The sequence below is a fragment of the Juglans regia genome, chromosome 13 (genome assembly GCF_001411555.2).
Source record: "Juglans regia cultivar Chandler chromosome 13, Walnut 2.0, whole genome shotgun sequence".
Lineage (NCBI taxonomy): Eukaryota > Viridiplantae > Streptophyta > Magnoliopsida > Fagales > Juglandaceae > Juglans > Juglans regia.
The window spans coordinates 12,311,581-12,332,703 of NC_049913.1; the positions used below are offsets into that span (position 1 = coordinate 12,311,581).

General features: G+C 35.7%; 2 protein-coding genes across 2 annotated transcripts; both read left to right on the forward strand.

Moving 5' to 3' along the window:
* Positions 1-1,616: 1,616 nt before the first annotated feature.
* On the forward strand, positions 1,617-5,468 carry LOC108988764 (HVA22-like protein c). Its single transcript, XM_018962113.2, has 5 exons — positions 1,617-1,860; positions 1,972-1,998; positions 2,115-2,237; positions 2,331-2,574; positions 5,222-5,468. Exons 1-5 carry the CDS (start codon positions 1,805-1,807, stop codon positions 5,291-5,293), a joined length of 522 nt encoding a protein of 173 aa, XP_018817658.1. The 5' UTR covers positions 1,617-1,804; the 3' UTR covers positions 5,294-5,468.
* A 1,406-nt stretch (positions 5,469-6,874) lies between these two features.
* LOC108988772 (PH, RCC1 and FYVE domains-containing protein 1-like) lies at positions 6,875-19,739 on the forward strand. Its single transcript, XM_018962123.2, has 9 exons — positions 6,875-7,640; positions 8,295-8,381; positions 9,317-9,406; positions 9,858-9,938; positions 10,195-10,359; positions 10,498-12,576; positions 15,764-15,910; positions 17,293-17,585; positions 19,570-19,739. The coding sequence occupies exons 1-9, from the start codon at positions 7,593-7,595 to the stop codon at positions 19,724-19,726; spliced, it is 3,147 nt and encodes a 1,048-aa protein (XP_018817668.1). The 5' UTR covers positions 6,875-7,592; the 3' UTR covers positions 19,727-19,739.
* Positions 19,740-21,123: the final 1,384 nt, after the last annotated feature.

Genomic DNA, 21,123 nt, shown 5'->3' on the forward strand with positions numbered 1-21,123 from the left:
TCTGGAACATATATGCTAGCTGCTTGAAAAATGAATGAATGGAGAGGATTGTTTTAAGCGAAAAAATAAGTTGACTTTTTCATCAATTATCTTCGATCCAGTCTCTTATGATCTATTCATTTTTCATCAGGACAATTCTAATAAATTTTTACCATACATGCAGTCTTATTCAATATATATAGTACTTACGATCTAATCATGATCAGTTACTCGTAAAGAAGGAGATCAGGCCGGGGGTTAATTACCTAGCCATTCATTCATCGCTGCTTGGATCTGCATTTATAGCCTGGCCTAGTATTTCTTTCATATATTTATATGATACCGGCCTTCCTCTAGTTATATACATCCACATGATCGATTTCACTTTACTCCACGAAAATAGTAACTTGATCATTAGTATGTTGTAAAGAATGTCAGAACATGATGGACCCTATTGAAAGCTAATTTAGCTTTCACGTCTATTGCGAACCACTACCATGCAATAGTTAAGTACTTTGATCTATTTCGAGATTAACACTACTGTTAAACTGAAGATCAATGTGATGGACCCTACATGAGCTTGTCCTTTCTCACGAGTGTAAAAAGCAAAAGGATAATGCACCTTTTGCAGAGTTGCTCTATTTCTACGTACAGTCGCATGCATAATTAATTAGGGTTCTAGCTTCTGGTTCTCAAGCACTAATGCGTACCTGGCCTACTCTGCGCTCATAATATTATAATCTAGAAAGGGTGACACTAGAAAACAATGTTTATCTCATAAACTCGAGAGGATGGTTGAGCAAGATCTTCTAAAAAAAAAAAACAATGAATAATCTTGGCCTGGCCTGGCCTGGCCTGGCTGTCTCATAAGGAAAATGATAGGGATTCGGTTCACTTATTCTGTTTCAAAAATATTTTTTATTTTTTAGTTTTTTTTTATGTAATGATTAAAAAAATGTTGTTTAATAATATTGTGAAAATTTTTTAAATATTTAAAAATATTAAAAAAATGGTGTGAAAAAATATTTAAAATTTTTTTTACATCATTTTTTTAACACTTTTAAATATTTTAAAAAAAGAAAAAAAATTTCAATATTATTAAATAATATTTTTTTAATCACTACGTAAAAAAAATTGAGAAATAAAAAAAAAATTTGGAACGGGATGATTGAAAGGCATTGCCCGTCTCATAAAGATCACAGCACCGTACGTTTGATTGATCGATCAACATAATGTACTCACAACCCGACAAAATAAATTAGATCGACTTAATCCAAATATCAACCATGCATGGGCCTGGCTCAGTTGTGCTGTCTTCAGCTTATTACTCCTTATTTGGGCCACTCATTTGGGTGAAAAGAGTATTGTCATATATAAATTTTAAATAGGTAAATTTTATATAAATTTTTTATAAAATAATAAATCTTATTAATAATTTTTTTTTTACATTTTTTTAAGATAAAATCCATTTTTTTATAAAAATTTATATAAAATTTATCACTTATACAAATCATTTCTCAAAAAAAAAAAACTCCAAAGAAAAGAATAAGAAAGACATCGAAAAAACAAAAAAAGTGGAGACTGCATTTGCCAAAAAGTCAAAGAACAGGGGACGCTTGCACTGTCTTCTTTTTTTCAAAATTCGGTGCCTCTGTCCTCGTGCACCATTGGATTCCCCCGGAAAATCAGTTCCCATCAATGACCCTTTACCAATTTCTTTCTATCAGTACCCTTTCGAGCTGCTGCTTTTTTATCTTTCTATGCTGTCTCTCTGTAAAGACTAAACAACAGAGGTCGGGAAACAGAAATAGCAGTGGCAAGAAAGATGAGTTCCGGGAATTTTCTCCAAGTGGTGGTCAAGAACTTTGATGTTCTAGCATTGTATGTCTCTTCAGTATCTAAATCAGTACTTGTACAAGTGCTTTCTACTTTTCTTTTTGTTTCCTCTTCTTAATTTCCTCACTTGGGATTCATTTTTCTTTTGCGTTGCAGGCCTCTGGTCACTCTTGTTTATCCACTGTAAGTATGGACAGCATGTATATATATATATATATATATATGTAAAACTTAGGAGTGAGTACTCCATCATCTCCATTAATTTGTTCTTTTTCTTTGGTGTTGTACGCTCTGGATAGGTATGCTTCCATCAAGGCTATAGAGACCAAGTCTCCAACCGATGATCAGCAATGGCTTACATATTGGGTTCTCTACTCTATGCTCACAATCTTTGAGCTTACATTCGCCAAAGTCCTTGAATTGTAAGCAGCTTCGATCCCGGATCCGGCTTAATTAATGTAGACATATTAATTTTAAAATTCAGTAAGTAAAATTATTTCATGTTAAAATTTCAGGCTCCCTATTTGGCCTTATGCTAAGCTTATTGTGTCATGCTGGTTGGTCCTACCTCACTTCAATGGGGCAGCATATGTTTATCGGAACTTCATAAGGCCATTCTATATGAATCCACAAACTCATGTTCAAATGTGGTATGTCCCACGTAACAACATCTTCAAAAAGCAAGATGATGTTCTTACTGCTGCTGAGCGATATATTGAAGAGCATGGACCTGAAGCCTTTGAAAGGCTTATAAGCAAGGTATACGTACATATATATATATATATATATATATATATATGTCGTCGATCACTAATTACTTAATTGATTATTGATCAGTACTATGCATGCATGGCTTCTTGTTATTTAATTTAGGCTACATCTTTTTAATTAATGTATTAAGGGCTAACCTAATTTGAGAAACTAAGGTGGGTTTAAGGCTAGCTAGATCATTTGCAATTACCATATTATATATTTATATTATATAGCTACTTGCATAGAGTAAATTGAAGACTCAAATCTCACATGTTGGATGTTGGATGAATAAAAAACCCCATCTCAACAGAAATTATCCAAATACCCCTGTACAAGTAAAACTTCCAAAGATCTACCAAAATAAGCATTGAGAAGTGCTCTCTAAAATCTCCAGAATTGAATCTCTGCTGTTCCTAATTAGTAGGACAATTTAAATATATTTCTGGAAGCAGTTTTCAAGTCTCAGTGAAATTCTGCTAACGGATTGAATTTGTCGCGATGGTTTTGCTCACAGTTTGTTGACAACAAGAAACTTTCTCTACAAACTTGTAGCCGTTTCTAATTCAAACTCTTCAATAAATAAGATAAGAATCTTAAGGGCCTATTTGAGGTTGCGTTAAGAGTTTTAAAAAATACTTAAATAACTTTAGAAGTTCTTTAATGGAAAAATTAGGTTGTTTGTGTGTTACATATTAAAGTATATTTTAATCTCAAATAAGCTAAAAAATACGTTTGAGGAAAATCATCATTTTATTTTCCGGATAATCCCAAATGTAGTTCAAGTTTTAAAAAGATTGTCAATAGGTAAAAATACCTAGGGGTGATACCCGCATGGTGCGGGGCGGGGGGTACCCTCCCCCGCACCCCGCCCCGCACCTTGCGGGGTTTGGGGGTTTTTCCCATCCACCCCGCCTAGGCATCACATTGTGTTTAAAAAAAAAAAAATTTGGTCTAAAAATATTTTTTTAGACCCAAATTATAATATAATTAAAATTTATAAATATAAAAAAAACTTAAACTCATTTGAGTTAGAGTTTAGATTGATTTGGCATCCTAGACCAACCTTTATATAGGAGGCCAAGGCAATACAATAGTCATCCTTAAGCAATGTGAGACTTATATACCTTGCTTAAGGATGACTATTGTATTGCCTTGGCCTCCTATATAAAAGTTGGCCTAGGAGGCCAAAGCAATCCAATAACTTGAATATAATTTTACGTCTTTAATAAATTGTATATATCTATATACAATATATTTATTTATATATATATATAAATAAATAAAAATTTTATATGTTGAGCAGGGGCGGGGGCGGGGGCGGGGGTGAGGCGGGGCCCTGCTGGGGTCATCCCGCCCCTTGCCCCCGCTAGGCCCTCTCTATGCGGGGTGGGGCGGAAGCGGTGAGGGGTAGCGGGGGCGGGGGCAGGGCCCCGTTGCCCACCTCTAAAAATACCTATACAATTTTTAAATAATTACAACTTTTAAAATTTTAAAGACATGATCATAATTTAAAAAAAAAAAATTAGATGATTGTCATTCTATCTCAAAAAGTACTTTTTAACCCGTTTCGAAAGTGCTTTAAACATATAATTATCAAATAATAAATAACTTTTTTAATAATAGAACTATATTTTTCCACCGCGATCCAAAGCATGCACTAAGGCTCAGAATTACTTGTTTTGACTTATCTAAAACACGGTTACGTTTGGATGTTGAGTTTAGTTTAGTTCTTTATGAATAATAGTGAGTTGAGTAGTGTAGGAGTTATGTGAGGTCCATCTAAACTGAGTTTAAAGTGTGCTTAAATGTTAAGATGAGTTTAGTATTTTTTATAGAAAATTGAAAAAGATTGTAGATCCCACGTGTAAAGAGATTTTTGAGTTGAGATGAATTTAATAATTTGAGAGTTATGTATTTAGATATTAGACTCAGCTTAAAATTAGACTGAAATCAACTGAGCTCAACTGAGTGTTCCAACCAAATGCAACCTTACAAACTCCAAACAAACTCAAACTATTTTACGCTCAACAACTCACAAAATTTAAACTCAAGATTATGTCTATCATCTTAATTAGTCACCTAGCCACAAACTCTTGAAATTTACATTTTCATCAACTATTTGGATTTTAGATTTTTCGCCAGAGTAATTATGTTGGTTATAAACCGCTACGTAAGCACACTATTTGTTGTAAAATTTATTACTGTTATAAAAAAAAGAGTCAAAAGTATAATTAATACTTTTGTAATGGAGGGTGCAAAGTATCAATTTTTGTAATTTGAGAGAAAAGTTTATCAATTTTGATGGTTTCGGATACAAATTAAGTGAAATACGTTGATAATTTGAGGGTACGAAGCTTATATATTAACTACTCTTGTACATGCAAATTATAGTTAAGTGAATTTTGAGTTAATTAGCTTGTCTTGCTATAATTTGTAATCCACTCAAATGAACATGATGCTATTGACCAGCCAAAAACATTAATTTATATCGTCTTTTTTATTTGTTTGCTTCTGATCTGCAATATTATTATTATTATTATTATTATTATTATTATTATTATTATTATTTCTTGTATTATTAATTATTCGTTTCTTTGTGAACATGATTTGGACGTCCATGATTAATATATATATCGTACGTACGTAATTGCAGGCTGATAGAGAAGGTAGATCAGCAAAGAGGACCAGCAATTTCATGGCCTTCGATGATGATTATATTTATTGAAGTGCGCGCGCGGTCTTTCTTTCCTATCTAGCTACTTTAAAACTTCGAAACTTAAAAGATCATGCTAGGTATCTTAATATCATGGTCTGTTGCAATATTGTTCATTAAGAGAGTTATCAACCGAGGCTTTCGAATGTTATTTTCATTTCAACTATATCCAAATCCATATTATTCAGAAAAGATAAGAATATCGTTAAATATCATGTAATTTATCAATACGTGAGACTCACATATATGTAAGCAAGGATGGTTGTCGATTTGAAAGATTTGAGGGAAGGGAGCTAGCGGTCATGTTGTGTTCATGGTGTTTCGAAAGGATTCGCAATGCACAAGATACAAACGTTGGCATATTGGCGGCCACATCTTTAGAAGATGTTTGAATTTAAAGATGAGTTGAGATAGTTTGTGAATAGTAGAATAAAAGTTGAATTATTTATTATATTTTATGTGGTAATTTGAGAAAGTTGTTTTGAGATTTGAAAAAGTTGAATTGTTTATTATATTTTGTGTGAAAATTTAAAAAAAATTGTAATAATGAGATAGGATGAGTTGAGGTGGGTTGATGTGAGTTTTGAATCCAAACCTCACCTAATTTGAGTGCATCCTAAAGATTGACTGCTGATGAGATCGATGATATATATATTGTGCTAATGATCTTTTGGTGTCTAGAAAAGAAAAGCTCGACCTATTGTAAGTTAGCTAGAGACAATGATTGGAAAGGATTGGGGAGAAGGGAGAGAGGAAAGGGAGGGAGGAGCTCCTCTTTAATCGGCACAAAAGGATATTGTTAATGGATTTAGAGATAAACTGATTTCAACTTCTTAGAAAGATTCCTAGCTAATTTAGACATGATGAGTGTACTTACTATATATTTTTAAAGTGTTGTATAAAACTATCGTAATTTTCGTACAATTAGTGTATCTTAAAATGAACCACTTACCTCATATAGATGTTTGACCTCATCTATATAGAATCATGTCAGTTTATAAATTTATTTTTACAAAATCGCCATAACCCTTCTCTTATATCATAATGGTAGTGCATGCAACATTGCAAGGGTATTATTGTACAACTGAATTTAGATTTCTATATTTACTATCCAACTGACCTTGTCTTCGGTCAACTAAGGACTTACCAAATTTAGACATGAATGTCTGTCTTTCCGCTACATACGCCTTTAATTCATGAAAATTGATTGAATTTTCGTCTAATCCAGTCATTTTCCCACCATTTAATTATTGAATATACTCATATTATAGATTTATTTATTTATTTATGGTTTGGGAAACATTAATTTTGTTACGTGTTTCTGTTTTCTTTCTAATCTTAGATATATATTATTATTTGATAATTAAATGTTAAAATTGAACTGATTTGACACCCAAGCCCAGTTACGGACAAAACCAACCGTCTTCATCCCCAAGATTTTAATTGCTGATGTGGCATCAACCAGTACAATACAAACTTGGGATTGGGGGAGAGAGAGAAAGAGAGAGGGAGAGCGCGCTAAATCATCTGGGGATATTAAATTAAAATTAAAAAAAATTGAAAGAATCAACTTTGTTTGCGAGAGAGAGAGAGAGAGCGCGCGCGCGCGCCAGAGAGAGACGGAGCGAGAGGCGCACGTTAACAATCCTCGGAGCTCTGCGAATTCGCTTTGAAGATCACGTATAATTTGACAAAATCGTGGACATTGGATGACCTTCGCGACACCGTAATCTCTCCGAATCAAGGCGCTGAGTTCTACATTTTCTTTAAGGAATTCGGCGACCCGATAGTCTTAGCAAATTGTTAACGTTTTCGCAAATTTATCCGAATCTCTCGCGCTCTAGCTAACCTCAATCGCCATTGCTCTAATTCAAGCTCCTCTGCGTTTAATTTAGCGTTTTCATATCGAAAACGTGCAAAAATCTAATGGTTTAAAAAATTCGAAGGTGTCTCTGAGTCTTTAGGGTTTCTTTGGCGTTCTGGAAAGCGTCTTGGGCCGTTTCAGAGCTTAGATTGATCATAGAGGCTCTGAATTGAGGTTTGATTTCGTGGCTGTTGTGGATTTTTAAGTCTTTAGGCAGACTTCGCGAGCTGCGATATCTGTCTTTAAGGCCAACTTTTGGTTGTGGGATAAATGAGGGAGTTGTTCTCTCTTCCACAATCTTGGCACAGAACTTTAGTATCCTCTTCAGGGCAATACTTGTACATGGGCCGAAGTTGCAAGGCGACTTATCGTGTTCGATATATTTGGGGCTGTTGTTGAAATGGGCGTTGGGTCTGTAACTCGACTGCAGCTGGTATTGCAACTTGAATGGCTGATACACAGAGAGGTGGTCTCGCCGAAAAGGACATCGAGCAGGTTTAATTCTTGGTTTTCGACTTAGGCTTTAGTTTAATAAGGATTCATGAAAATTGGCTGCTTTGGAAAATTGTTGTTGTTTTAGAAGGAATCTGTCAAAAGCTTAATAGTAATTCATTTGCGGGCGGTAGTTTGATATCATATATCTTGTGCTCTGTACATTTCAAACATGAGTCCTCTTTATGTTGTTTATACACTCTTATTCTTGACATATCAAATAATCAAATGTAGAATGTCAAACTGTCATATTTGATCATTCAATGGTAGCCTCTGTTTGTTTTTCTAATTTTTTGTTAATCACAGATCAATCAGTAGGGCAGTGAGAACTTTTTGTGTCCTTCATTTGCAATATTTTGATTTATTAATAATCCTTTTGATAGTATGTGTGTTTAAGGTGCTGTGCTGAGACTTATAAAAAAAAAAAAAGGTTCTGTGCTGAGGAAACTGAAGTAGATGATGAGAAACATTCCTGTCTAAATAGGTGTTCAGTAATGAAGTGATTATTTTCCACTTACAGTTTGTTTTAGTCTTCACAGAATTATAAAAATAATTTATTACAAACTTATCAAACAAAATTGTACCAGAATTATGTTCCTTTATAAAAGCAGCTATAGCTCCTGTAGTGTGACTTTTATTTTATTTTTTAAAATCCAGGCCATTGCAGCACTTAAAAAAGGTGCACATCTACTAAAGTATGGACGCAGAGGGAAGCCAAAGTTCTGCCCATTCCGGCTTTCTAATGTAAGTTACTTGGCATTGTTCGTTTTCTGAATTCATCTCCTGCAATTGAAACTATCCCATCCAACAAGCGAGTTTACCAAAACCTCAATAAGGGCTTAGTACAGAAATCAAGTTATGAAAAACCTTATAACGCTAACACTTGGCACAAAATGATATCGAGGAAAATTCTATCAAATAGAGTAAATGTCAAGGTTTAGTTTTTGTTCCCAAAGAAATTTAGAGGTTCAGTTACCCAAGAAAGTAGGAAAAACTTTGAGCACAAAGGGATTTGCTTTGGTAACCAATAATACTTTGCATCTTGTCATGTGTATATAAATCCACTGATATATAGCTTAAAGTGTGTGAAAAAATCTATGTCTAACAAATCTAAACCAGATAACCAATGTAGCAAGAAACTGATACTCATTTCACTGTTCTATCCTGTCCCTTTTATTTGTGAAGTTGAAAATGAAATTTCATACATTAAAGGCACTGCATTCTTGGTTCTCAGTCAATACCTAGTCTTGCTGACACCTAGCAAAAGTTGTGACCACGTTGCTCAGTGTAGATCATTGGCACTCTAAGTGAAATGGTCAGTCCTATAGAATGGAGAACTCTAACTGAGACCTCACTTTAATAATCAAAATTACTAGTTAAGGTTTCATCATGACTAAAGGTTTCCTGAACTTTTGGTGCTAGATGTCCAAAGTATGACCTGTCTCTTCTTTTTGGTTTGAGCTAGTTATAGATCTCAGGCATTTCAAACATCTGATTTTTAGGTTCTTAATGTACTAGATTTTCCTATATGAACATAAATAATGAATGGAACACCTGTGTACTTGGGCTGTGCCTACTTTTCCACTATGAATAAAATATTTTACTTATAAAAAAAATAATGAATGGGAAAACATTCTTTCATCTCTCTGTATTACTCAGGTGATTGTGGTTTGTTTCAGGATGAGTCTATACTGATATGGTACTCTGGAAAAGAAGAGAAACAACTTAAACTAAGTCATGTTTCAAGGATTATTCCTGGACAACGCACTGTAAGTTTGTATCATTGTTCTTTCTTTCCTAGAAAATGACTAGGATGTAATTAGGTGTTTTCTTTTGTATACTTCCTATATGCATGGGCTGCGCCCATTTCATTTGATGAATAAAATCCTTTCTTACTTATAAAAAAAAAAAAAAGACTAGGATATAGCCTCTCAAGGTTATTCAAGTGATTTTGTCAGATCTGTGATAAAGTGTTCACATCAACTATGCATGAGTTCAAATGAATGTTTTACTGAGAATATATATTGACAGTTAAAATTTCTAAAGGCTTAGTTAGAATCCTTGTATATATTGATTTTTTTTTTTTTTGTTTCTAGTTTTCTTTTCTTATACTATATAGTCATACCTTTTAAAAAATAATAATATGGTCGTTCCATTCTATCATTTTCTCATCCTCAAGTCTCAAAACTTAGATAAACATGATAATGGATTTATTTTCAGGCAATCTTCCGGCGGTATCCTCGTCCTGAGAAGGAATACCAATCATTTTCACTTATATGCAATGACAGGTCCTTGGATTTGGTGAGTGTGTTTCCATGGTCTATTTTTTCTTTTGTGGGATTTTGATTAGCTGACAATGACAAGGAAACATGGAAATCACTAAATAAAGTTTGTTTCATTACAGTTGTTTTGTAATGAATTTAGTTTCTCAAGTTCATTTGTCTATTTGTTAGAAAAAGAAAAAAAAAAAAAAGAGAGGAAGAAAAAGAAGAAGCGTGGATGTCACTGAGAAATTCTATGTAATGATCTTTGTTTCACCCGTTCGACTGATGGACAGATTTGTAAAGACAAGGAAGAAGCTGAAGTTTGGTTTGTTGGTCTCAAGGCATTGATTACCCGAGGTAACTACCAGAAATGGAGAGGCGAATCAAGATGTGACAGTGCATCATCAGATAGTCATCATTCTCGTATACGAAGAAATTCTCCATCTATCACACCATTTGTCAGTAGCACTTTTTGTTTTTTAGTATTTGTTTTTGCTTTTTGCTTTTTGCTATTTTCTTCAGTTTAATACAAGTTCTGGTAACCAATTTAGCATTCACGGTTTATTTTTTCCATGGATATTTTTAAATTATGACAGGATCCAGGGGATAATGAAGGGATTCCTTTAGAGAATCTTCCACTGACTAGATTGGGAAAGGCATTCTGTGACATAATATCCTATACTGCAGCCACTAAGGAATCAGTTTCGAATTCCACGTTATCATCTGCAGCTGTAGAGAACTCAAATGCTCAAAGTTTAGTAGCAGTAGAGGCATCTCGAGTTAGTTTATCTAGTGCCGTGAGCTCATCGAGCCATGGGTCTGGTCATGATGATTTTGGTGCCTTGGGTGATGTTTTCATTTGGGGGGAAGGTATTGGTAACGGAATGCTGGGTGGTGGTATGCATAGGGTTCAGAGTTCACATAGTTTCATGATAGATGCCCTTGTCCCCAAGGCATTGGATTCAAAAGTACCTCTAGATGTTCATAATATTGCTTGTGGTGGCAGACATGCTATCCTAGTCACAAGACAAGGGGAGATCTTTAGTTGGGGGGAGGAGTCGGGGGGCAGGCTGGGGCATGGTGTAGAAGCAGATTTTTCCCACCCAAAGCTCATTGACACTCTTAGTGGCATGAACGTTGAATCAGTGGCATGTGGAGAATATCACACTTGTGCTGTTACATTTTCTGGGGATCTTTATACGTGGGGTGATGGTACTCACAACTCTGGTCTGCTTGGGCATGGAAGTGAAGCTAGTCATTGGATTCCTAAAAAAGTAGGTGGTTTCATGGAGGGTATACATGTATCAAATGTCTCTTGTGGACCTTGGCACACAGCTATTGTGACATCAGCTGGCCAGCTGTTTACATTTGGGGATGGATCTTTTGGTGCCCTTGGCCATGGAGATCATAGTAGTACAAGTATTCCTCAGGAAGTGGAAACCTTGAAAGGACAGCGGACAATGAGGGTTGCTTGTGGTGTTTGGCACACTGCTGCTGTTGTTGATGTGAAGAATGAGTCATCCGTTTCTGGACCTTCTGGTCACTCTTCATGGGGAATGCTGTTCACCTGGGGGGATGGAGATAAAGGTCGACTTGGACATGGTGATATAGAACCTAGACTACTTCCTGAGTGTGTAGCCGCATTAGTTAACGAAAATATTCATCAAGTAGCCTGTGGTCATAATCTCACAGTTGTTCTGACAACCTCAGGACAAGTATACACAATGGGTAGCACTGCATATGGACAGCTGGGTCGTCCTGTATCTGAAGGAAAAGTTCCCGGTCGTGTAGGAGGTAAAATTGCTGACAGTTCTATAGATGAGATTTCCTGTGGTTCATATCATGTTGCAGTTCTGACTTCCAAAGCAGAGGTTTATACTTGGGGAAAGGGTTCAAATGGGCAATTAGGCCATGGTGACTATGATCACAGAAATACACCTACCCTTGTAAATTTTTTAAAAGATAAGCAAGTAAAGAATGTAGTGTGTGGTTCAAACTTTACAGCTGTTGTTTGCCTTCATGAATGGGTATCTAGTGCCGACCATTCTGTGTGCTCCGGTTGCCATAATCCTTTTGGTTTCAGAAGAAAACGTCACAATTGTTACAATTGTGGGTTAGTCTTTTGCAAAGCTTGCAGTAGCAGGAAATCTCTTAAAGCTTCTTTAGCTCCAAATATGAACAAGCCATATCGGGTGTGTGATGTTTGTTATGCAAAACTGAAGAAGGCCATGGAATTTGGACCTATTCTGCGAATTCCTAAAGCCAAAAGTGCAAGTATTCATCATAAATTGAATGACATGGCAGACAAAGAGAGTCGTGGTCTTAACCTACGGACAACTCTCTCCAGAATGTCATCTTTTGGCTCAGGTACTCAATCAGAAAGCAAGCATTCAAAGCCTGACATGAAAGTGGAACTGCATAATAGTCGTGTCTTTCCCTCTCTGAGCGAAAATTTTCAGTTTGGTGGCTTTTTCTCTTCAAAAGTATCACATTCTCTTTTCAGAAATCCAAAGAAAGTGTCGTCAGTTTCCCTTCCTGGTTCTAGAATGCCTTCTCAATCAACATCTCCTGTTTCAGAAAAGTCAAGCCCAGCACGGTTTTCTGAAGAAATCTTTGACTATACAAAGAATAGAAATGATGGTTTAAGTCAAGAAATCATAAATTTAAGGGTCCAGGTAAGCCCATTCAAAATGCTTTAGCAACTATGATTTTATTTTTCTAGTCCCGTGCATGCAGAGATCTGAAATCCTTGTTTGTTACTTGAAACGTTAGGTACTGGCTTTAAATGTGGTCCATGCCCAAAGAAGTTTTTCTCTTTATTATCATGAATTATAATGTTGTGACCTCATTTCCTTATCCTTACCATTCTGGGAGCATTTATTTCTTCTTTGGGGCTAAAAGCAGTTGAAAAGTGTACTAACTTAATGGCAGATTTGTGCCCGAAAGTGGGACTGGTAGATGAAGAATGAATCTTTCTCATGAAGTGGTTCTTGTCAGACCATCCATTTAAGTTAGATTCAAACCGAGAATATTATGTATGGGGCAATTTTTAAACCATTTCAATAACACTGAGGTACCTAGGTCTTACAGCTGCCTACCGGTCTTCTTGTCATATACTCATAGGCTTTGAAAATTGCCTGAGTCTTTAAAATTATACGATCTAAAGAATTTCCTACTGGCCTACAAGCTCATTTATTTCTGAGTAACCATAAATATTTTAATTAACCAAGCTGTATAATTTACTCCAAGGTCTCAGTTACTTGGACTGGAACCTTATCAAAACAATCTTCTGTTCTGGGTACAAATATTTTTAGTACAAGTCTTTCTCCAGTATATTCTCTGTAATATTAGGCTCTATCTGATAGCTGAGAAATCAAAACTTACAAGATAAGAGAGAGCTTTGCTGCTGTTTATTTGACCTTAACCTAGTATAAAATTCCAAGTTTTCATTTCTTTCTTCTATGTTTTCTATATCGAATAGAACCTTCAAAGAGTCATTAGGATTAAGCAAGAGGAAGCTTTGTTAAATATTTGTGGTCATTACTATTTATTTGGGTATGGACTATGGTATTTAATAAAAAGTTACATCCTCAAAATTCAATGTTACAAACGTGTCATCACATGCAATTATTACACAACTTGTTTGTGAATTAAGTTTTTTAGTGATTAGTTAAGAACAAATTATGATTTTTTTTTTATGATATTTGATATTTCTAACCTTGATTGGCTTCATTTAACAAAGTTTAGTTAGGGCTCTTAACTTGCCTTGTTTTTGAAAATCATGGGGTACAAATAACATGAATTGTTTGGGTTCTTTGTATATATGGAAATTTCTATATTATAAATGTGTGCTTTGGTTTAATGGTTGCGAGATCAGGCCATCTCATGTTAGAAGCTCCCATTTCTATGGAAGTTATTGAGGAATAACCACACCCACTAACAACGATAACGAGAAAGACGGTGAAACAATAAATGCGGAAACATAGGAATCAATCACACAAGATACAAAATTTACATGGTTTGGCAACGTGCCAACATCCACAGAGCTGCAGGGGATTTTATTCAGAGGGAATTTAGAGTTACAAGAGTTTCCCTATATTTAGAATCTCAACTCTCTCTCTCTCTCTCTCTCTCTCTCTCAAGAAAGCTCAAATGCTGTTCCTCTCCTTTTTTGGCTTCAATCTGCTGCTTTTCAACAAAGAAAACATTATATATATATAGCACGGTGCCAAAATGGCAATTTTTTGGGTTATTCGCTCGAGCGGGGTGTCGAGCGTGTCTCAAGCGAACTCTCTATCCAACATTTACTCGAGTGGCCTATCGAGCGAACACTCTATCCAACGTTCGCTCGAGCCAACCATCGAGCACACCTTGAGCAGACTCTCTGCCTGAGCTTTGCTCGAGCACCATGTTGAGCAAGACTCGAGTGAACTCTCGGCTTGACATCTTCTCAGCTCACAACCAGACTCCACATAACCCAACAAAAATTATGGAATTACATTGTGTATTTGTAAGGACAAGAACCTGGAAAAAGAAACGTATATATCTTAAAATGTGAAGTCACAAATTGATAGGACCATTTACTTCACTAACGACATACATGCAAAGTTCCCTGCATGCGTGCACACACAATGGTAAAGATGAAGCATGTGAAACTTTCTAAAGTTGCACAAGTTGAAGATGAAGCATGGTAAAGTTGGTGTAGGGAGTTATGGAGGTTCCTGTAACCTATAAGGTTTGTTTTCTTCAATAATAACAGACTAATGTGAGCTGAAGGGCACTCCAATTACCATATAAGTATAAAATGGCTATAGTTGCATTGACCAAAATTCAGTAGTTAGTTGAAATGCCTGGTTTTGGTTTTCGTGAAAATCTATTTTTTGCAAAAGTACACTAATAGACATTTTACACATTTTACACTTTGTACCTTAAACTACCAAAATTGACATATTGCACCACCACCTATCAAAACTAATAAATAGTACTATCGTCCAATTCTAACTACTAAGATGAATGAAAGATAGGTGAAAACAGATGACATGACATAATCTTGAAATTTAGATCTCAAGGAAGGTGCATATTACAACTTTTTAGTAGTTTGAGGGTGCAACATGTCAATTTTAGTGGTTGGGGTGTCAAGTATTAAACATATGTTAGTTGAAGGATGGAAAGTGCATTTTCCCCTTTATTTTTCTATGAAAAAGTTAGAATGATAGAAATTGGTGCTGAAGCAAAAGAAAATCCCCACGCCCCAGCAAGCTGAGAGATGGTCTAGTTCTTATGCTTCATGAATAAAAGTAATATATGCATTGTCGCATAAAGAGGGCAGCAAATGCTTTGTAAGAAGGCAATGCATGCACGCTTTTGGAGTAAGATGACTATATTTTCTGGATAGCATAACAACTTGTGAACTAAGTGCAGTAGGCAGTCGGAAGTTGAAGTAGAGTGGTAAGCAAAACTACCCACAAGTTGAGCGATGGTTCAAGGTTAAGCTGTCAAACTTCAAATGAAAGAAATAAAGTGGCATTTAATGGATAAGAGGAGTTGGATCTCCTAATGCTTTTATATCTTTGGGGAAAAGGTTGGAACTACTCCTGTCATTGTCTTCTCACTTAGAAATATATGGAAGCCTATATATCATCAACAGTATAAATGACCTAGATATCATCAACATTAATTTGAGATGTATCTGAGTTCTATCTGCATCTATTATGCAGTGCCTCTAATGACCTGTATTCCTATTGTTTTGTTGCATCAAACTTATGAATGACTATTTAATTGGTACAGTTTATGTACTTTGCTTCATAATTATTGAAGTGATGGGATAATACTAAATGGTAATTGAATGAATATATTTACTAGGTGGAAGATCTTACTAGCAAAACCCAACACCTTGAAGCTGAACTTGAAAAAACAACACAGCAATTGAAGGAGGTCACTGCCATTGCAATAGATGAAGCTGAAAAACACAAATCCGCAAAGGAAGCTATCAAGTCTCTTACTGCTCAGGTAAAAATTTTGTGTGTCGATTCTGTTCATGATTTGTTGTTTGTTTCTTTTTTCAGTATCACACAGTTTGATTTTCACTTGCTCTGTTATTGATTTAAAACAGTCTCTGGTTTTTTGAATCTGAATCCAAAAATAGTTTAAGCTTGTTCAAATTTTCAAACGTTCAATTTAGGAGTGGAGAAATTCTGATTGGCTTGGGGAGGCAGCCTATTTCTGTAGCTCACCTTCATGGCATATAGCTCATATTATGAATGTATTATGTTCCTCCATAACTAATTGAAGCAATCCTGGTTGTCATAATACCAACACAAAACAAAGTTGAGGTGCATGGTCTGGATGACTATATTTCTTGCATGTGTTGGTATTAAGTTAAATTCTTCCAGTGCCATATATTGTGAATATCTTAGTTTGTAACTATTGCCACCATATGATGACATGTTAGCAGGATTACCTTATGAAGTACAAACATTTGTAGTACATCTTTCCATTGTAACTCTTTCAAGCTTTAAACAAAAATCAGATCAGGCTTAGAAGCAATATGTAGAACAGATTGTTACGTCATTAATTTATTGTACTTGTTTTGAATCAAGATAGAACATATTATGTAGTGGGCAAGCATGGAGGAGATGATTAAAATGGTTGAGCTGTTCAAATGGTAGATTAGCAGATGTATTGATGTGGAGAAGAACCAACATAAATTTGCATGCAATTGACAGGGCCAATTCCCCAGTTCATGCACAACTCTTCATCATATCCTATGCCATATCTTATATTTGTTTTGTCACTATTTAAGCATGTGCAGTCAAATTTCTATGATATATATTCTTGATTTCATTTATGATAAGGGTTTTTGAATACCAGAGTAACATGAAATCATAAAGTGATTGTGAGAATAAAATTAATATCAATTAGTGAATTCTCTTAGTGACATCATGCTTAAGAAGATAGACATCATGCCAAATGTCATAAAAGGTATATATTGATAAATATGAGATCCAATAGTTATTGCAAGAGAGCACTTGAAGTATAATATGTCATACGTAGTGTTATTAAAGTTCGAAGATTAAATCATACTCCATGTTTGATTTTTCTAGGCTGTATGACCAGTGGTTTACTGTATAAGTCGAGCTGTCAGCTGATGAATTTCAACATTCTCACACTAGGCACTAAAATGAAGTGCACAACACAAGGAAAAAAACCTTTACGATCACTAATTGATAGATTGGAAATATATCCTTGGTGAGGCATGGAATATATATTAATAATGCAATATTCAGCTTAATTTTACATAAAATTTTATAGGGGGGGCGGGGGTTAAGTTATGCAACTATAACGTTAACTAGTAATCCTCTGATGTTATGGATGGTTTAATCGTCGAACAGTTGAAGGAAATGGCTGAAAGACCACCTGAAGAATTTATGACCAAATTTAGTGCTGGCTCTATTGCTGGAAACACCTCCAATGTTCTAAACCAGCTCTCCAACATGAACCATCCACCTAACAGAATCACTTCAGAGGCTGGGTCAAATGAAAATCTGACAAACCGAACTTTACATAATGGAACCAAGCCACCTTCTGGAAATGGAGAGTGGGTAGTGCCTGGTGACCCAGGCGTGTACATAACTTTGTCCTCCTTGCCAGGTGGTGGTACTGAACTGAAACGCGTTCGCTTCAGGTATCTATATTTCCTTCTTTACTCAATGTTAATAGAATCATATATGACCTACTTAACAAAAAAATTAATGCATATCTTCCCTGAGATTATAGGACTCCAAAGTGGCATATTTCAATTCAACAAGATATATCAGCCTTGCCATTGGTTTGCACCAGTTCCAACTCAAATCATTTAATAATTGGGGATTCAATCGACGAACTTTAACCATCACAACCATCTTTTTTTGTTGCAGCTGAAAATTGTCAGCCAACAGAAAACAATTTTCCAATCAACAAAATAATAAATGGGTGAAAAGTGACTTACACATTAGAAGCATAAACCATTTTTCAAATTTACATGCACTATTCGGGTGGGGAAGAAAAGGGAAGGAGCAGATTTCATAAAGCTTCTCTCTCTCTCTTCCCCCTCGCCCAACAAGTTTCTGGCCGTTACTGACCTACACTCAACAACGATTGTCTTGGATCTACCACCAATCATCCATGTATGCTTTCTGCAATGTTTTTTTTTATAAGTCATGAAAAATTTTACTGATGAATAATGAATAGGCATAGCCCATGTTAGGTCTTTGGTTTCCCTTGATTTTGTTTAGATTGCTGCTGAGCAGATTGGACTTGTTTTTCGGTGTGTGGATAGCTTGCATTACTGTGAAGGTGCTTGTGCTGATTTGATGTTAGTTATGGGATGAGATTCAGGGGTAGGGTCAACAGTGTATAAAGCTCCTCCCCCTCAATTCTTATTTTTTAAGAAATCGCATGTAGAGCCCTCCCTCCCTCTCCTAGTTGTCAACGAGTTATTTGGTCATCATGACCACAAGCCATACTATTGAAGCCTCTCTCTCTCTCTCTCAATTTCTTGCCTACCATGCCATTTGAACCCCCCCCCACAAACAGCTTTACCATCACATTCATGTTGTGCTTCACGTCCTTAATCCTTTTGCTTCTCTGGCTTCCTTGAATTCCCTTTTGCATCAAACTCCAACCCTCCCAGTTTGTCGTAGTCCACATCTGGACTAGTACCATTTATGATTTCATCTGCACTGTCTAGAAGTGGAACTCCCAAGTGATTGAACCCAGATCAAGGTGAAAGGCAATAGTGGTCTTACTATAATCAAATGGGTTGGTGGTGAGTCTAAACTTGAATGTCTTGATTTGAAACTGGAGCATGCGAGTGTCTTAGTGAAAGTGGATTTAGACTTTCAAGAGCTTGAACATATTGCATCCTTTTTCTCTCATTTGGGTAACCAGATAACTTGTATTCGTGTCCTTCGATAGAGCTGTTTGTGTGGACAACTTGTTTCCCGCTAGTCTGTCAAGGTGATTTTTTTTTTTTTTTTTGATAGTTACTGTCAAGGTGAATTTAATATTTGAGATTATTATTTCGGAAAATTAATTAATAACATTTGGTGGTGTTACATTTACATAATTTGTTTTTTTTTTTTTTTTTTTAACTTTTTGAATACTAATAATTCTTGTTGTGAACCAAACTTTGAACAGAACTTTTAAAATCATTTTTAGGGTTCCAATTAAATAGGGAAAGTTAGCATTTTTCCCAGAAAATGTATTGTTCTTGGTCGTTGTCCTCAATTAGGCCACATCTTGCTTTAACTTTTACAATTGATGTTTAGGATGAAGCTTCTGATACAACATTCTCAGTTATGGTGGTTTTTGTACAGAGTCACACAATGCTGAAGAATACCAAGACTCTAATCCCACTGCATTAAGTAGTCTAATAGTGCCCAGTATCTTCATTTTAGTTCTAATTGACCTCTTTCATTTATATTTTTATTTTATTTTTTGTTGGGGGGTGGGGTTGAACATGAAGGAGACCAACAGTTTGTTTTTTAAGGTAGCAGTAGAAAACACTACTTGTAAGCTAGTTGAAAAATAGTGTGTTTAGCACAGCACAATCATGTAACGTTTTCGATTACTTCTTTTTTACTGGTACTGGATTTCTGTTTGCTGAAAGTCAATTATCTTTTCTACAGCCGGAAACATTTTACACAGGAACAAGCAGCGAAGTGGTGGTCTGAAAAAGGGGCCAAAGTATGTGAAGAGCTCAATGCTCGTAATTCAGAGCAAAATGTAGTTGGCAGTCGAGCATTCCCTGGGAAAAAACATGCATCATACCACGGTTTTCCATGATCCTCTTCCTTTCTTCTGGAAGCTGTAAATTTTTTTTTTTTTTTTTTTTTTTTTTTTGTGGTCCGTCATTCAGGAGTCTCATCAATGATCCAGGGTCAGAAGCAGGTAGACTGATACATTAGAAAAATCCATAATGTAGGAAAGTTTCTAAAGAGAGAACATCTGGGAAAAAAATGAAAAAAAAAAAAATGCATTTCCAGTAACCTGGTTGAGGAAGTTCTCAATTAATTTTTTGTTTTCTTGGGGCCCTTAATACTGGTTGAGGAAGTTCCATGCTGCGGTACGTGGCTCTTGCATCTTTCGTCAGGCCTTTTGGTTGTCCTTTCCCCTTCTCCCTTGCTCCTTCGTCCTGATATTAGTCCCTCCAACCTTTTGTACAAATACTTATCTTGACAGAAGGCCAAGGCAAAATCCTTGGTGATGCATTATTTAAAGATGATCAAACTATAGTACTACTCGTGCTTGTAATTCACGATGAATCTAGTCTCTGGTCTACCCCCAGACAGAGAAGAACAAAGTTCAGCTGTCTGACTTGCGACCTGCCATCAGCTTATGCTTTTTTCTAGTTAAAATTTAACCAGGAAGGGCATCTCCACTATTCTACATTAGATTATCTGTCAGTTTTGCTAAACCGTTAGGATTTTTTTTTTTTTTTTTTTTTTACAATTTCTTTATCTCACCATTAAAATGAAGATTCAAGAACTCACAATGCATGCAAAACAATGTGACAGAAACACTTACCCACAAGCACGGTTTTATTGCTCCCATGTTAGAGTTAATTCAAGAACCCAGCAATGCATGCAAAACAATAAGGTTTGAAAAACATATACAAAAAGCTTTTTTAATTCAAGATTATGATTTGGTGGGGATGGTTCTTCCAAGAAAAGACATTGTTAAATGAAATATTCCTTGTATCAGCTGGAAGCCGCAGCACACCAGTGCATTGAGTTTAAAAAAAAAAAAAAAATCGCGTGAGGTGTGCTGCGGCTTCCGACTGATGCACAGAACTGCTCTTGTTAAATCAATTTGGAGGAACCACTCTTGCTGGATATTATTTTATTTTATTTTTTTTGAACTCACAGGCAAGTCCCAACTCTGTTGTCTCTCCAATATCTCACTCAAAATACAGCTGAAAAAAAACTTTAAAAACACCCAAGACCAACTATGTTAGTAAGAAAACAGCCACCATGAGCTACTGCTATTATTGGACACTCTAGCCAACAATTAATTTACCTAGCTTTTTTATTAATCCAATGTAAGGCTGTTTTAGCCATCTTCAGTTAAATTATGCATTCCTATTCGTTTTAGAAAATCTAATTCCTCTGCTCTAATAGAGATCTACTGACTGAACATAGGTAGCCCTTTGCCCTAAGTGGGGATGGGGTGACCAAACCCCC

Coding starts and splice junctions, on each gene's coding strand:
- LOC108988764 (XM_018962113.2), top strand. CDS start 1,805: ATGAGTTCCGGGAATTTTCTCCAAGTGGTGGTCAAGAACTTTGATGTT. Junction 1,999..2,114: donor GTCACTCTTGTTTATCCACT/GTAAGTATGGAC, acceptor CGCTCTGGATAG/GTATGCTTCCATCAAGGCTA. Junction 2,238..2,330: donor TTCGCCAAAGTCCTTGAATT/GTAAGCAGCTTC, acceptor TTAAAATTTCAG/GCTCCCTATTTGGCCTTATG.
- LOC108988772 (XM_018962123.2), top strand. CDS start 7,593: ATGGCTGATACACAGAGAGGTGGTCTCGCCGAAAAGGACATCGAGCAG. Junction 7,641..8,294: donor CCGAAAAGGACATCGAGCAG/GTTTAATTCTTG, acceptor TTTAAAATCCAG/GCCATTGCAGCACTTAAAAA. Junction 15,911..17,292: donor TCAAGTCTCTTACTGCTCAG/GTAAAAATTTTG, acceptor ATCGTCGAACAG/TTGAAGGAAATGGCTGAAAG.